The sequence below is a fragment of the Hippoglossus hippoglossus genome, chromosome 13 (genome assembly GCF_009819705.1).
Source record: "Hippoglossus hippoglossus isolate fHipHip1 chromosome 13, fHipHip1.pri, whole genome shotgun sequence".
Taxonomy (NCBI): Eukaryota; Metazoa; Chordata; class Actinopteri; order Pleuronectiformes; family Pleuronectidae; genus Hippoglossus; species Hippoglossus hippoglossus.
In genome coordinates this window covers 505,208-522,500 of record NC_047163.1, presented here as the reverse complement: position 1 = coordinate 522,500, position 17,293 = coordinate 505,208, and the positions used below count along the sequence as shown (strand labels likewise).

At 44.7% G+C, this 17,293-nt stretch overlaps 2 protein-coding genes across 2 annotated transcripts in view; both read left to right on the top strand.

Annotated features, from left to right (window-relative positions):
• rffl (ring finger and FYVE-like domain containing E3 ubiquitin protein ligase) overlaps positions 1-2,152 on the top strand; it is a 7,754-nt gene extending 5,602 nt beyond the window's left edge. The window contains 4 exon segments of the mRNA XM_034603643.1: positions 1-106; positions 995-1,018; positions 1,370-1,556; positions 1,678-2,152. The exon segment at positions 1-106 is cut by the window's left edge and continues 96 nt beyond it. Coding sequence (XP_034459534.1) covers positions 1-106; positions 995-1,018; positions 1,370-1,554 — 315 coding nt within the window. The 3' untranslated portion in view covers positions 1,555-1,556; positions 1,678-2,152.
• A 2,628-nt stretch (positions 2,153-4,780) lies between these two features.
• On the top strand, positions 4,781-17,110 carry wdr62 (WD repeat domain 62). The gene is made up of 34 exons (XM_034603566.1): positions 4,781-5,101; positions 5,796-5,887; positions 6,011-6,073; positions 6,176-6,233; positions 7,292-7,459; positions 7,646-7,783; positions 7,907-8,089; positions 8,177-8,337; positions 8,418-8,607; positions 9,347-9,487; positions 9,619-9,782; positions 9,895-9,986; positions 10,062-10,187; positions 10,319-10,389; positions 10,470-10,591; positions 10,675-10,750; positions 10,834-10,945; positions 11,023-11,086; positions 11,168-11,281; positions 11,387-11,490; positions 11,653-11,705; positions 11,815-12,111; positions 12,503-12,570; positions 12,653-12,810; positions 12,914-13,027; positions 13,657-13,768; positions 13,866-13,941; positions 14,228-14,291; positions 15,126-15,336; positions 15,631-15,851; positions 16,227-16,304; positions 16,402-16,493; positions 16,577-16,847; positions 16,880-17,110. Exons 1-33 carry the CDS (start codon positions 5,000-5,002, stop codon positions 16,799-16,801), a joined length of 4,110 nt encoding a protein of 1,369 aa, XP_034459457.1. The 5' UTR covers positions 4,781-4,999; the 3' UTR covers positions 16,802-16,847; positions 16,880-17,110.
• Positions 17,111-17,293: the final 183 nt, after the last annotated feature.

The following is a 17,293-nucleotide window of genomic DNA, read 5'->3' as shown; positions in this document are numbered from 1 at the left end:
CTGAAAGAAATTCTCGCTAGGAACTTTGTGGACTATAAAGGCTGCTGTGAGAAATGGGAGCTGATGGAGCGAGTGAGTCGACTGTACCAGGACCAGCAGAACCTCGGTGAGCCTCGTCCCTCAGAGACCAGCTGCAGACATTGAACATCAACATGTTTTGTGCAGGAAGTCAGACATTTGTTGAGAATCTTTCGGAATTGAACCACAAATGAGATGTTTTCTGATCTGAGTCTGAACCATGTGTTTGTTCCATGTTTCCTTTGATCTGTTAGTTCTGGTTTCACGTTGTAATTTAGGGACTAAAGAGTTTAGTCTGACAAACGTACGTCCTGTCGTCATCACCTACGTGGGCGGAGTCTACCTGTACTTGACTGATTGGTTTGTAGACGGCGTCTGACATGGGCATGTTGTCAGGTGGGGGGGTAGTAGTCTTACTGTTTGAATGGAGAACATGAATGAAGCTTCATTTGGTTGCCATGGTAACATAATGATGGTATCACTAGAAGCAGCACCTTCAGGCGCAGTACTCCACAGTACTCCACAGTACTACAGTACTCCACACTAGTTCGAATGCACCAACTGAACGTCCTCGTGGTTCAAACATTATATCGTCGGAGGTGAAGACTGCAGCTTCTTCTTCTTCTTCTTCTTCTACTATTTAATTCTGTCTCTACTTCCTGTGATTGGTCCAAAAGTCCAAACTATCCAACAAAGTGTTTTCACTCTGGAACCGAACCAGGTTCAGTTTGATCCAGACCCAGAACTCCTCTTCTGCTCTGAGGAACCTTTCACACCTGATGTTCAGCTTCAGACTGAACTGAAGAGTCTGAAGCTCTGAACCTAACGAGGTGTGAAAGAGTCATCAGTGATTCATTTCATTCAACCCATTTTTTGTGTCAGATCCAGAATAAAGAAACTCTGAGACACTTTCAGATGATTAATTTCTGTCAGTTTTAAACATTAAAGTACAAACTGTTTGTTTTGTGTCTTTCAGTTGCCAGTGCAGTGAGCGCCTCAGGTCAGTCTTCTGTTTCCTCTAAACAAACATGTGACGGACAGACAAGGTCATCGTTAACACTCAACACAATGAGCCTCTCATTATTTCACTTTAAATTTCTATTTAAAAATTTATTATAACTCTTGAACTCGTCTGATAATGAATACAAAATTGTATCCAGAGTTTTAATCAACGTCACCATGTGATTTTCTGATCATTTACAAACCAAGGATTAATCAATGAATCTAAGTTTATTGGCACCTCCCTGTGTTTTCTACATCTGTTATATATTTATTGAATTATTTTATTGATCATGTGACGAAGATATGGTCCCTCACAGTGCTGCATACTCGTCCCTGTGCCTCCCTCTAGAGTCCGGCGGCGGTTCTGCAAGTCCGGAGGATAACCTCTGTAAGATCTGTATGGACTGTCCCATCGACTGCGTCCTGCTGGAGTGTGGTCACATGATCACCTGCACCAAGTGCGGCAAGAGGATGAGCGAGTGTCCTATCTGCCGCCAATATGTTGTCCGAGCCGTCCACGTCTTCAGGTCCTGAACACACCGACCTGGAACTGAACCAGGTAAACACTGTGTGTGTGTGTGTGTGTGTGCGTGTGCGTGCGTGTATATATATATATATATATATAAATAAATATTGTGATCTGTGTTTCTATCTCCTCAGGACCAAGTGTTGTTCATCAACAATCAAGTCTTCTTAAAGGGACCTCTACATAACCAGAGTGCTTTCATTTTGCTAACTCTATTTTTCTAGTGTAAATATGATAAAGATTGCAAGAAGTGACCTCATCTGACCTTTTTCACTCAAACAGTGACTCTGAGCATTACATGGGCCACAAACACACACACACACTGTGTTCTCATTACAACCTTTCATTTTTTACAGTGTCCAGTGAATGGACACTGTAAAAAGTAACTTGGTGAAGTGAAACAGCCGATATAAAACAGCAGTGGTGAGCCATCTTTGAGAACATCACTGATTCCACAGCTCGTACTTCCTGTTTTAATCACATGTTTCATCTGTAGCCTCGTGACATTGACAGTGCTGTCATGGTCCAGAGACCCCAGACTGATATTCCTTCACTTCAGCCTCATCTGAATTTAGTGAGTTATATTTTGTATCTCACTAGTGGATTTAAAAAAATCTGACTAGTGGATGTGTTCTCACATCCAAAGAACACATTCATTAAGCTACCTTCAGGATATCAGCAGGGTAATGATGTCACAGGAAGTTGAACATGCTGCTGTTTTCTCTTCACATCCTTGATGTCACAAACTGAAAAAAGAAAAGTAAAACTTAAAAAATGTTTTAGTCGCGAAACCACAACTAAGAAATGTTGTATTTAAAGGAGACACATTCTGTTCACATTCAGGTAAAACATTTTCAACAAGTGGTGGTGGTAAAGTTTGTTCATTAGGATAAACCCTTGAGACGCATTATCTCGTCTTCGAGGGGTGTTGTTACTGTAAAATGTTTTCATGCTCTAATGTTAAGAAAACGCACGACTCTCCTCAGACTGTCCATCGCTGCAGCTCCTCTTTTCAGCTTCTGTCTCAAACACTTGGTTTTAGCTCCTGTCTCTTTAAGACCCCCCCCCCCTCCTGATAAAGCCCAGTCTGCTCTAATTGGTCAGCTGCTCCTCTCTGTTGTGATTGGTCAACAGCTTCCTGTGCGTGTAGGAAATGTCGACTCACTTAACCTGGCTTTGTCAGACTAGTCCAGGAGAGGAGCTACCTTTACACCAGACTTTGGACTTTTTTACTTTGCACAACTTTTGCATTCACCATAAAACTTTTTATAGATAACAAGAGGAAAGAAATTAAAAAAACATAATGCGTCTCCTTTAAAACAATTTCACTAACATTAACAAGTTTCTCTGAATCTGTATCAGATTTTACAGAAACAACAGAGGCTCCATGACGCTTCCCTGAGGGACTCCGTATGATAGAGGTTTATGGTTGTATTTTTGCAGCCGGTCTGTTTCTGTTTTCGCTGGTGACCATGAGAACAAAGTTCTGTTCTGTTACTACCACACTTTGCTCAGGCTGTTAAGATTTGAATAAAAAATGGCCTTAAGACGTAAAATGATGTCACCCAGTGGTGGTACTGAATGAACTTCAAACCATGGGCCTGGGGCCTTATGTTCCACTGAGGCCTCGTCCTTTTGGTTTTTATATGTTTTTATGGGATATAATGGTTTTAGGGACCTTGGGAATCTTTGACACGTGCTCTAAATACTGATTCATGTGTGTTTAGTCAAAGTAGTCACATCTGTGATTATTTAACACATGATTTAATAAAGTATTCATATACATTAGAACTGTAGTTATGTTTTTTAGGACAGTGATTTCTGTGGACGTTTCTTTATTCAGACAAACTGGAACAAAGCTGTGAGACAGTGACTCAGCGTTGATGTGGTTGTGTTGAGTTTAATAGCACTTTGTTAAGTTACAGAAAATAATACTGCAGAGCTTAGCTTTGGGCTTTTCCTCTGAATCTGTATCATGTTTAACAAAATAGTCAGAGGCTCCAGAACGTATCCCTGAGGGACTCCATGTGTCAGTAAAAACAGGGATCATGAATTATTCATCTTTACCAGTAGAACACAGAAGTTTGGCAGTGAAGCTCTTTGTCTTTGTGTCTTTTTGCACTAATCTGCTGAAACATTTTTTACCTTTTATCAATTAGCTCGGGTTGAAGAACGATAAAGTGGAGACGTGATGTCCCCTTTTTTCTCAGTGTTTTACTTCCGATCATTAACTTTGAGTTTTGCTGTGAAGGTTTTTCCTTTCTTTTGTGAATTGCTGGCTGGTTTTTCAAAGCCCGGTCTCACTGTGGGATAACACGTTTCATCTGTCAATTCGCCTGTAAGTCGTACAGCAAGGTTCTGATCACTGAATCAATGTGAGACACAAAGTAACACACTTTCTTGATGCACTGGTCAATTTTGATATATGGGCTGTTGTGTTTCTATAACCTTTAAATACACATTTAACTTTTTAATTGACTTCACTGTGTCTTTTTTTGTCTTTAGATCTAAATCGGTTTAGTCACATCCTCTGAGTTGGAAATCTCTTCTTCACTATCTTTTACGTGTCGTTTACATGATTTTTGAAATGATTTTCTACTAGTTAACAGAGTGATCAGTTTCCTGAATGAACTTTGTAATAAAACAAAATTTCCTTCAGTTGTGTTTCTGCTCTGTTTTTATTTTTATCAAATGTTGGATAATTTTTTCCACTGAAATTAAACTTGAGCAGTTAAGACAGAAAAGATCTTATTCATTAAGTCACAAACCACGACTTAAACTTCAAAATTATCTTCTTTAGCTATTAAAGATAAATATGCATAAAAAATAATACTTTGCTGTGAGTAGTAACCGAGAAGTTGTAGAAAGCAACAGAAAATGGAAATAATAAAGTTCGTAAGTATTTTAGAAATAATAAATAATTAACAGAGCCATTTGACATGAAATAGTAGGAAATACTAAAGTACTAAAATAGTTTTACATGACTTTAAAAAGCTTTTAAAGTCAAATTCTTTGACATCTTTTATTTTGAAAGTTTCCTTACACACATTTAGCTCATTACGTCATAAACTAAATTATGCATCAGTTTGCGTTGTCACAATAATGATGTTGATTGGCTGATAGGTAGGCAGTAGGCGGGACTTCTGCTTCGTCGTGTGTCCATTGGTTGTTTTGTGGTGATGGGCGGAACCTCGGCTGCCTATTAGTAGGTATGTGGGGGCAGTGGGCGGGGCTTGGTTTGAACCGGAGTCCCGCCGCAGGAACAAGTGTCAGGTTTCATCAGTTAGCATCAAGCTAAGCTAACGCTCCATCGTCATCAGCTGCGGAGAGTTTGTTCAAACTGACCCGAGCCCGCTTCACTCCGGCGGCCTTTTGTGAACCCGCAACCCGGTGTCTGAGCGCACTTTATCCCGGGTCAGTATCCGAGCCGTTTGAACTTCCTGGACAAGTGTCATGGCGGAGGGAGCGGAGAGCGGCTCAGTCACCGCCGTGAAGAGGAGACCAGCAGCGGGGAGGAAGAGCCGACAGAGCCGGCAGAAGAGCTGCTGCAGCCGGGTACGACCGGAGCTAACGCTGCTAACTGTTAGCATCACAGTCTGTTAGCTGCGCTGGTGATTCACAGTTTTAAAGTAGTTCTACTTTAAGTTTACTGAAGTTTTAAAGTAGTTCTACACTTAGTTTTACTTTAGTTTTAAAGTAGTTCTACTTTAAGTTTACTGAAGTTTTAAAGTATGAGAATAAACTGAGCATATCAACATGAGAGGAAACAACATAATGTTCTGAATCTTTATTCTAATCCTGAATTAAACTTGTAAAATTAGTAAGACGCTGTCAAGAAAGTTAGATTAATAGGTTTAGAGCTGAGGTCAGTCATTAAACTCCAGACCTGACCTCTGACCTCACACTGTGACCTCCAACACCAACGTCTCTCCACAACATCCGCACACTGTGGAAGGTCACAGGTCAAAGTCCCAGAGTCTTCTGAGACACGGAGGACGAGGACGTCTGGTCCCCCACGCAGACCAGATCCAGGCTTCATGGGTGCTGTCAAAACCCAGCGAGCACTCCAGTGTTCAGCTCTGAGTTCTGGTGTGAAACATCGAGGACTCATCGGAGATCCCATCACATCTACTCCACCATTGAAACTCCTCCCTGTTGCTATGGTTACACCAGTGAGAAAACTCAGGTGTCCTTGTTTTTAGGTTGTTAGCTCTTTGTTGAACTGTGTTTGGTGTGTGTGTTGTTTCAGGTGAGTCTGGAGAAAGTTCTAGGAATCAGCACGGCCAGCAGCAGCGGTCTGACCTCTGACCCCAACTCTGGGCTCATCGCCTATCCTGCAGGGTAAGCCCCGCCCCCTCTGATCCACCTGTATTGTAGGAGCAGACTGACCCTGATGTCTGATTCTCTGTCAGTGTCAGTACAAATCCTCCTGACATCCTGCTGTGGTTTTATTTTGTGTCTCAGGTGTGTGATCGTGCTGCTTCACCCAAAGAAGAACAAACAGAGTCACATCCTCAACACGTCCAGGTACGTGTCTCCCCTGTAGCTCTTCATCTGTCTGCACAGACACAACGATGGATACTACCATGAAAGGATCAATGGCATCATGACGTTGTGTTCGTGTTGCAGGAAACCCTTCAGTGCTGTGGCCTTCTCTCATGATGGGAAACACCTGGTCACTGGTGAGGTGAGAAGTGAGACACACACCTGCTCTACTTACTTACTGCAGGAAAAGTTCCAGAAGATGTCCAGAGCAACAGACTCTTGTGTTCTCACATACAGAACCTCTGGAACGTTTCAGGAACATGTCTGAATTTCTAGTCAGGTCTGAAAACATCACAAGTCAGGTTTATCCTCAGGACAGTTTTCTTCTTAAAGGAGGTTACCATGTAAACTGCTCCCACAGACTCCTGTGTCCGAAGTCACCCTCTCATCCACTACTCTCTACTTCACTATATAGTGTTAACTACAGTATATAGTGTTAATTATATAGTGAGCTTATCTTGAAAAGAAAAATTAACTTTTGGGCACTACTCGCCACATTTTCTCTTCCCCGGTAATGACGTCATTGTTGAAGGATTATTATGTTCTACAACATAAACGTCGACAGGTGGAAAATCACAAAGTAAATTAAAAATATTTATATTACACTCAGTATTTTTACATTCAAATATAAAAACATATTGAATAGTCATTTTTAATATAGAAATAAGCTTGTTTGCCGCAGGTTGTGCTGCTCTGCTTCTGTTTACATTCACACGACAGGTCGGGCTGTTCCTGCTGTCTCTCCACCGCGAGCACAATGCATGATGGTATATGTTGCTTGGTCAGTGACCAGTGCATTGTGGGAAACAATAAGTGAACTATACAGGGTATAAAAAAACTTACCTAAACACCTACAAAATGGCGAACCCACTACAAAGTGATTAGTGAGTGAATTTGGACACAGCCCTGCTCTTGGTCACGTTCATGGTCAGGTTGAACCTGTGAATCTTATGGTCTATTAGACTCTAAATCATTTACAATTATTTACAAAATGAACATCCGCTGTTTTGAAGAAGACTTAAAACTTGCGATTGAGACATAGACTCCTTAGAAAAATGTTTACTGACGTTATAAATCAAGTGCATTTGCTTCACTTCCTGGACCCAGAGTTTACATCTTTTGAGTGTTAAATATTCACTATATAGTGACATCCTGTGGTGAAGCTGGATACTCACCTCTCTCTCTCGCCCTCTCTCTCAGAGCGGTCACATGCCCTGTGTCAGGGTGTGGGAGGTGGGTGGAGGTCAGGTGGCCGAGGTTCAGTGTCATAAATATGGAGTCTCCTGCGTAGCGTTCTCCACCAACAGCTGTTACATCGTCTCGGTGGGATATCAACACGACATGACTGTTAGTGTGTGGGACTGGAGGGTGAGCGCACACACACTTACACAATGCACACACATGCATCACCCACACACATTCCTAATAAACATTATTAATTATATTTCATTTCAGGTTTTACAAATCACTGTATTGATCCAGTTTACAGGTATTGATTTCAGGTAATCGACTTATTGAAACGGTGTGAATGTTAACGTGACGTCTCGTTATCAGAAAGGTTCCATCATCGCCTCTAACAAAGTGTCCAGCAGAGTCTACGCCGTCTCCTTCTCTCAGGACAACAGCTACTTCGTCACTGCAGGAAACAGACACGTCAAGTTCTGGTACCTGGATGCCTCCAAAGAACGACGGGTACAATCAGCCAATCACAGATCAGCCTTAGCTCTTTTAAAGTCTGCTCAGCCAATCGCAGTTCACTTTGGAGTAACAGCTCTACTCTTCTCTTTTCTTCCCTTTTTTCCTCTCTGTACCTAGGTGAACAGCACGGTGCCTCTGATTGGTCGTTCAGGGTTGCTAGGTGACCATAAGAACTGTATGTTCAGCGGGGTGGCGTGTGGGCGTGGCCTCATGGCGTCCAGCACCTACTGCATTACCAGCTCCGGGCTGTTGTGTTTGTTCAACAGCAGCCGACAGCTGGAGGCCTGGGTCAACCTCAAGGTCGCTGATGAGGGAAACAAACTAATTGAATGAAATGTTTTACAAACAGCTGTACAATCAATAAACTCAAATTGTTGTTGTTGACAGACGGAGTCTGCGAGTTGTCTGTCCGTCAGTGAGGACCATGTCTTCTGTGGCTGCGCTGACGGTCTGATCAGAGTGTTCAATCTGTTACACCTTCAGTACGTCACCACGCTGCAGCGTCCCCACAGACTGGGAGTCGACATTAGTCAGAGCCAACAGCACAGGTAGAAATACTGAAGTCACAGAGTATAATACTGAATCAATTCTGGATAAAACCTCTAATCATCACCTGCTCTGTTCTCAGCAGCCTGTTTCCTGTCAGTCCAGATGCTCACTTCCCTGACACCTTGGCTTTAACCTTTGACCCTGCTGCCAAACACCTGACCTGCGTGTACGACGACCACAGTGTGTATGTGTGGGACGTCAAAGACGTGAGGAACGTGGGGAAGCTTTACTCCGCCTTGTACCACAGCAGCTGTGTGTGGAGCGTCGAGGTGAGTGATGCCACACAAAAACTACCAGGATGTAAAAAGTACCAAAAATGCTACAGTGGAAACCCCCGGCCCTAAGTGATCTGTAACGGTTGATTACTATAAAGGAATTGCGTAGCTTCTGTATGATGGTCCCAGAACTGGAGGGAAAGGTATAATTGCACAGTGCGTGCACACACACACACACACACACACACACACACACACACACACACACACACACACACACACACACACACACACACACACACACACACACACACACACACACACACTGCTGCTCACCTCTCTCTGACACAGACTGACGTCGCTGACCTGCGACAGTTTAAACGTCGATTGATTGAAATGACGCCACAGTATCAACACCGATCATCACATAACGATCAATACTTTCCTTCAATGAGTCGAATCTTTCTTCAGAGCTGCACATTCATTAGTGCTTCCCGCTCGCTGTGTTGGCTCACACACACACACACACACACACACACACACACACACACACACACACACACACACACACACACACACACACACACACACACACACACACACACACACTGTGATCGGACACATGTGTAAACTCAGTCTGGGTAAAAACAACAGAATTTGCAAACTTAGTCAATGTATGTAGAGCTGGTGTCGCTCGGTTTGGCTCGATGCTGTTGGTGCAGAGCTCAGTGTGAAGGATGGAGACGCAGAGAGGAAGTAAATTACTGACAGAGCTGCTAAAAACTGTACTCAGGTGTATCCTCAGCTGTCAGACGTGTCCCAGGCATGTCTGCCTCCCTCCTCCTTCCTCACCTGCTCATCTGACAACACCATCAGAGTGTGGCACGCCGACCCACCCACTGCCGCCACCGCACACAGGAACCTGTACAGCAACGTAAGACACACACACACACACACACACACACACACACACACACACACACACACACACACACACACACACACAGGAACCTGTACTGCAACATAAGACACACACACACTGAGTGGGTTGTGTGTGCTGTACAGGACCTGTCAAGGATTGTGTACGTGGGAGAGAATACGCAGCACCTGCAGGCAGAGGGGAAGAAGGCAGAGGCAGCAGGGGCTGATGGGAAGTCTGGGATCAGAGTGCTGGGAATCAGTCCGGACGGACGACACCTGGCTGCTGGAGACCGCTGTGGAAATCTTCGGTGAGACACACACACACACACACACACACACACACACACACACACACACACACACACACACACACACAGAGTGGTGACAGGTGTGTGATGATGTCACTGTCTGTCTCTTCAGTATCTTCGCTCTAGAGTTTCTGGATGAGCTGGTGAAGATCGAGGCTCATGACTCTGAGGTTTTGTGTCTGGAGTTCTCGCCGACTTCCACAGGTAAGACCTCAGCTCACAGGTCATCATCGGGATAAGGATAATGTCATAGCGCCACCTTCTGTGTCGTGGTTTCAGGTGTGAAGCTGTTGGCGTCAGCCAGCCGGGACCGACTGATCCACATCTTCAACCTGGAGAATAACTACAATCTGGAACAGACTCTGAACGACCATTCAGCCTCCATCACTGCCGTCAAGTTCACAGGTGACTGAGTTCTGAGAGCAAGAGTTTGGAGAGTTTGCAGATGATGAAGTTAGAAGTCAGAGGAGGCAGAAAGTAAAATGATGTTTATAAATCAGTGCGTTGACGGTTTAAATGTGTCACCTGTTCTCCAGGTGAGAGTCCAGAGGTTCAGATAGTGAGCTGTGGAGCCGACAAAAGCATCTACTTCCAGACGGCTGAACAGGTCGGTTTTATTTAGAAACACTTCCTGTTTCCCATTGTTCCCTGTGAGTGAACAGTGGCCTTGTCTGATCTGTCATCCAGACCGTGGAGGGTTTGTCATTTTCCAGGAGTCATCACGTGGTGGAAAAGACGACGCTGTACGACATGGACCTGGACTCCTCGAAAAAGCACGTTGTCATCGCCTGTCAGGACCGAAACATCAGGTAAAAAAATACCTAACGGGATGTCTGATGGAAAATAAAAAGTAGTTTCTGCTCCAGATGATCTGATGTTTCTGTTTTTTAAGAGTTTACGACGTGGAAACTGGGAAGTTGAAGAAGTGTTTGAAAGGTTCGTCCAGCGATGAAGGAGCTCTGCTAAAGGTAAGGACGTGTTCTTGTTACTACATCTCAGCGTAAAGCGTTTTCAGTCAAAACCGTGAGACAAGAAATAAGTTTTCCTGCAGGTTCAGATGGACCCGTCCGGGAGTTTCTTCGCCACCAGCTGCTCAGATAAAAATATCACCATCTTTGACTACGAGTCAGGAGAGTGTGTTGCCACCCTGTTCGGACATGCAGGTGAGTAAATCCAGCTCCCCTGTAGACATGTGTGAAACATGTATGTTCAGGTGTTCAACGTGTCTTTGTGTCCTCAGAGATCGTCACTTGTATGAGGTTCAGTCAGGACTGTCGACACCTCATCACTGTGTCAGGAGACAGGTAAACTGCTGATGTCACAGGAAACTGTAAACTCCGTCATTCTGTTTTTAACTGTGTGTGTGTGTGTGTGTGCGGGCCTAGTTGTGTGTTTGTGTGGCGACTGGACGCTCAGATGACCTCCACCATGAGGAAGAGGCGGGGCCTCAGACTGAAAGTTGCACCTGACGCATGCCACCAAAAACCTCTGAACATCAGGTGGGTGAGATGTTGAACAAAGACGGCATTCTGAGTCGACCATGGAGAACGGAGGAGCGGACATGTTTGTGGTTGACATTGTTTCTGTGGTCAAACCTGTTTCAGGAGGGAGACGTTCATCACTGTTCCCTCGTCTCAGCTGCATCAGGCGGAGGAAGAGGAGGAGGAGTCTGACCTCAGGACTCCGGCCAGACTGGACTTTGCTCAGGGTGTGGAAGAGGACATTTTCTTCAGTTTCTCTGATCAATAAAGTTTTTTACTATTAAAGTTGTTCAAATGAATCTTAAAATATCTCCGATACAAACGCTGCCATCTTGTGGTTATGACGTCATTTGGAGTCTGTTTGAATCTTGTTTCTCTTTGTGTTTCAGATGTTCCGCAGCTTCAGACCAATGGAAAACTGCCCCTGTGGTTCAGGAAGGTGGTCAGTTCACGTCTGTACGACGATTAGAGTCCTGATCAATAGCAGATAATCAGTCCTGTGTTTACTCTGTGGGCCGATGATGAAGTTCAGGTGTTTGTGTCTTCAGCAGGGTCAGGGCGGAGCCTCCACTGCCGACCAACCGGATGCTGGGCCTCGTCAGTGTCGCAGTCGGTGGACAGAGCAGCTGAACCCTCTGACTATCTGCTCCAACTGCTCCCCGAGCCCCACCAAGAGTCCAGAGGAGGAGGAGGAGGAGGAGGACGAAGACTTTCACCCCCAGAGTCTGGAGAGTCTGCTGGGAGAGAACCAAGAGGAAGAAGATGGAGAGGAGGAGGAGGAGGATGAAGACTTTCACCCTCAGAGTCTGGAGAGTTTGCTGAAAGATGGAGAGGAAGAGGAGAAGGAGGTGAGCTTTCAGTTCCAGGCCGGACAGTTAAACATTTTCTATTTCAGGTTTGGAGCATCATCTCACAAGTGAGACTCATCACTTAAATGTAGATTTTATTTTTTCAAGTGAACAGAGGAAACAATGTGGAACTGTCCAAATACTTATGGCCTGGACTGTGCTTCCATGTTTGTATTCTTCAAGTTTCTCCCTGATTACAGAGATGGAGAAACTTTAACTCTGGACTTTTTTAGTGGAATAAACAGTTACATTCAATTTTATACAAAATTCTTCAGAAGATAAAATGTTTCCACCATCGTCTAATAAAAGCGTTGCATACCAAATATTTTTTTCCATCAAATCGTTAAACTATAAACTTGACGTGTACCTGACGGTGTGTGATGGTGCTCAGGTGCTGCAGCCTGCAGGTGAGAACAGGAACAGCTATGTCCTCCACCCCAGCAGCAGCGCCACCAACAGGTGAGAGACAGCACAGCACCAGAGTCAGACCTGTTTCTGCTATGCTTTTAATTTGCTTGTTTTTTGTGTTTGTCGTTTTCAGGAAGTTTGACGTTGAAGCCGTCCCTGACCCACAGAAATCTCTGACCCAGCTGGAGGTCAGAGGTCAGGGGGCGGAGCCAGTGTGGAGCACTCAGCTGAGCCCAGACTCCGCCTGCTCTGAGGGCTCTGCAGGAAGTGTGGAGCAGCCTCTTGATGCTGGTCCGACCTCCGATCAGATACTGCTGCAGACTTCATGTCATGAGTTATTTTATTGTCATGGTTGAAGGTGTCGTGATGTAACGAGCTCTGTCGTCTCTCACAGACACAGACTCTCTGAGTCAGGGCAGCTCTGCTGGCAGTTTGGGTCCAGAGGACGATGATGACAGAAACTTGCTAAAGAACCACTTTGATACGCTGGCGTCGAGTCTGAGCGAAGGTACGAGCGACATCCGACCTGAGACTTAAAGGGCCCATGTTTTACACCTTTCTGTGATTTAATTTGAGGTATTGGTCCCTAAGATGATATATCAGTGGTTTAAAGTCTTAAAAACTGCTGCAATGTGTATTTCCATGTCCTCTCTTCTGCCTCTCTCTGCAGCTGCCTCATTAATTAATTAGAGCCCCTGTGGTAGCTAACAAGATGCTAACTCAGCAACAAGTCTGCCTGGTGTCTCGTTCGGTGTGGTGGTGGTGGTGGGGAGCGGGGGTGGTGGGTTTGGAGGCTGGACTGGTACCGGCTGGGTGGGGCTGAGAGAAGAGTGCTCCCCCATATGACTCATACGGGGGAGGAAGTACGAAACGAGACGTTTCAATAACACAGTTCTTAGAAGGGACTGAGTGAAAAAGTGACTGTTTTCATACTTCGAGGCCCCCTACTGGCCCTTCGAGTCATTACAGAGAGTAAAAGCCCTTTAACTTTGTACCGTATGTATTCAGACTCAATATTAGGATATTTGTTTGTGTTTTAAAACTAGAACACAGGAACAAGTTGAATCATCCACGTTTGAGACTGTTTATCATAAGTTATATTTTTATAAGAATAACATGTGAACTTTGACCTTTCAGAGAAGTTCGACACTGACCTCAGGACTCTGCAGCCTCCTGAGGAAAAACACTTCCTGAACCCTCGACTCAGCATCTCCGCCCGCTTCCTGTCCCGCTTCCAGGACAGACTCAGGTTGGTCAGGTCACCTTTGACCCACAGGAGGCGGTTGCTGACTTTGTTTGGTGGTTGTTGTCATAGTGATGACTGCTTGTCTTTGCTGTTTCTTCAGGGTCTGGCCGAGTCGAGCTCCGCCTCCCGTCTCCATCCCGACCAGGATCTCAGAGGAGAGCGTCAGCAACACATCGGTACGAAGCAGACATCTCATTGGCTGTTCACTGCAGCAACACATCATCACGGCCGCCGTGTTTGTAAATAGACATCATTTGTTTCAAAATAAGAAATTGAAAAGAAGAGCTCCGCTGTTTTAAATGTGAAGCCGTGTTATCACACAGAACGAGTCAGAACTTCACGTCTGCAAATACACGTCCAAGTCAGTTGCGCTGATCATTTTCTGGAACTTTTCCTGTCACAGTTTATGTAAATCATCAACATGATGTGTCTGAAGCTTGTGTGATAAATGTTTGTTTCCAGGAGAACGTGGAGTCGAGCAGCGACGTCGTGTCGACCGAGTCGACTCTCAGAGAGAGCTGCAGCAGTGAGTCAAAGTTCCCTCTTTGGTTTATCATGTGATCACTGCAGCTGTAATTAAAAGAATTGCTCATTAGTCGAGGAAACCGTTTGAAATCATCGTGATTGATTTGAAGAAGTATCGCCCAGCTCTAAATATTATGAAATAAATATGTTAGAGTGTGTGTGTGTGTGTGTGTGTGTGTGTGTGTGTGTGTGTGTGTGTGTGTGTGTGTGTGTGTGTGTGTGTGTGTGTGTGTGTGTGTGTGTGTGTGTGTGTGTGTGTGTGTGTGTGTGTGTGTGTGTGTGTGTGTGTGTGTGACCGACCACAGTGAGATGCAGCCCAGCCATCCTCCGTAGAAGAGCTTCCTCCATTATATCCAATCAGCCTCTTCGCCGCCCAACACGTCGACGACGCCACACTGTGGTGGTCGTTCAGTGCAGAGAGACGCTGGGAGGTGTGTGTGTCTGCGTGTGTGTGTGTGTGAGTCACTTGGGTGTTGTTTGTTTCTGTTGTAAAGGTCACATGGTGTTGTTGTGGTTCACACTGGTCCTGGTTCTGATCAAGTTCTTCTTCTCTTCAGATGGGTTCATCTGTTCAGAGTCAAACATTTCAATACTCATTACAGATCCTGTTTCTGATCACATGATTGATGATGATGTCACAGACGCTCACATTTAATCAATTATCAATGTTTATCGATGACTGTTCTCATTAGTCTGAAGTGACCAGTAAAACCAACACGTCCCCGTCTGAACTCTGACCTGGTCACTGTGGTGGTCATGATGCGGGTCAGAGGTCACTCACCTCTTCACCTGAGTGTTTCCTTCCTGACCTGTTTTTGTTGTTTTTACCAATCAGACGTCACCTCCACCAACAGCATGATGTCTGCGGTTCAGCAGCGGGCGTCACGGCTTGGATACCTGGGAACCACAGCCAGCTCCAGGTCCAAAGTGAGCCAGGACCCCCCCACCTCCAGCTCCCCCTCCACCCAGGAGGAAGAGAAGGAAAACCTTTCATCCTCCTCAGACCCTCATGCTGGTCCTGATCCCCCCGAGGACCAGACCAGCAGGTAACAACCGGTCCCCCCCGGTCCTCCCGACTTGGACCAGGTCTAACACGTGTTTTTACACCTGGACAAGATGGTTTGAGACAAACATTTGACATTTTTACGATAAATAATTAAAATATTTTTTAATTAAAAACAGTTGTTAAAAGGTTTTTATAATAAATCTCAATGTTTTAAGAGTATATTTGTGATAAAAGATGAAAAACTTTGACAACGTTGTGATATTTGGATTTTTAATAAGATAAAAGAGAAAATGTTTCATGGTCAAATTTTCTGTTTTTCGTCTGCGTCCATCAGTGTCGCTCTGTCCTCCCAGAAGTCTCGGCTTCATCTACCTGCAACGAAGAGCCCTCAGGTGTTGACCACACCCACTGAGGTGCCGTCAGAGGGCGGAGCCAGCAGGTGGAGCACCAGCAGCATTGAAATAACGCCGACGAATCAAAACCAAATGCTAATCCCGAGCCCCGCCCCTTGCATCACATCCACTTGCTCGGTCTCTAGGGAGAAGGTCGGTCCAGGTAGGAAGAAAGGGCTTGTGGGTAAATTATTTTTTTTTGAGGGAAACTCCTCAAATTTTGATCAGTTGTCACTTGGACTAAGATTTTCAGATAAAGTCATTAAGTGTCAGTTTCAAAGGTCACAGTGACCTTTTATGAATCTGAAAAAAAGTGTATGTATATATATATATATATATATATATACACACACACACACACACACACACACACACACACACACACACACAGAAACTGCTTTGGTTAGTGGGGTCATACAACCGCACTGCGCTAGTTGTATTTATGACTTTTTATTGGGATTTTATTTCTAATATCTGAAATTAAACCTTTTAAATATATGAACTGTTTTCTGTTTCTTAATGTTTATTTCTGATCCAGAATCAAACGAGACTCTTGGTGGCCCACCCACCTCGGCCTCCTGTCCACTTTCAGACAGACCCGGCCCCCCGCTCTCAGGTAACTTCCTGCGATGTTCTCACATCTGTTGGTGTATCGTTAACCTCTGGCGCCACCTTCAGGACGAACTATGGATACAGGGTGTTTGTTGTTTCAGGGGGTGAGCAGGCGGTGACGCTGCAGCAGTGTCAGCAAGTCGCCAACGAGCTGCGACATACGGCCAGACGAGCCGTACGCCTTCACCAGCAGGTTCCGTTTACTTCTGAAGATTTACTTCACAAATTTAGTTCCAAATATATTTGTTAACTTTTGAAGCCTTTTTCTTCCTGCAGCTCGGTGAGTCGCTTGGCTTTGTGGAGCAGCGGCTACAGATGTCATCTGTGCTGCAGGAGGCGTTTGAATCCGTTCACTCTGAGCTGCAGGTGGTCCTGCAGGGAGAGGGGCAGGGCAGCAGCACGCCCTCTGGTGGACTGGAGGGGGCAGCGTCGATGTCTCTGCTGGAGAAATACTCGGAGCTGCTGCTGCAGATGACGCAGAACAAACTGAACCGGATCTGAACACGATGACGCGTCAATCTTATTAATATCTATTTTATCGTCAGAACTGTAACATGTTTTGACTTTGTGGATTCATAACTTCAAACATTAAAAGTGTTGGTTTGTTTGTGTTTTTCTGAGTCACAACAGGAAGTATGAGAGCGATACGGAGGCTGAAGGAAGAAACTTCAGCCTGACGGAGACGCTGCTCATTCACATTTCATATATATGTAAAGTTTAGTTTTTACGATCAGTATTAAATCAAGCATCTTGTGTTTGTGTTGTTTTTAACTCACGTCACTGTTTGTAAATAAACAAGTTTTAAATGTTTCTTAAAGTTTCATTTCTCATAGAATTTAATATTTTATATATTATTCAGCTGAACTGAAACAAAGAAAATGATTCTAAACATTTTCACACCTGCACAGGGACTAGAGTTGAGAATTAGCCGAGATGCTGAACCTGCTCATTTACAGAAATGTTCGTTAACGTGCATTGACCCTGTCATTTTTA

Excerpts from the sequence above, each read along its gene's own strand:
- wdr62 (XM_034603566.1), top strand. The coding sequence starts at position 5,000 with ATGGCGGAGGGAGCGGAGAGCGGCTCAGTCACCGCCGTGAAGAGGAGA. Across the intron at positions 12,811-12,913 it reads GGAGCAGCCTCTTGATGCTG|ACACAGACTCTCTGAGTCAG; the intron begins GTCCGACCTCCG and ends CGTCTCTCACAG. Across the intron at positions 15,852-16,226 it reads TAGGGAGAAGGTCGGTCCAG|AATCAAACGAGACTCTTGGT; the intron begins GTAGGAAGAAAG and ends TTTCTGATCCAG.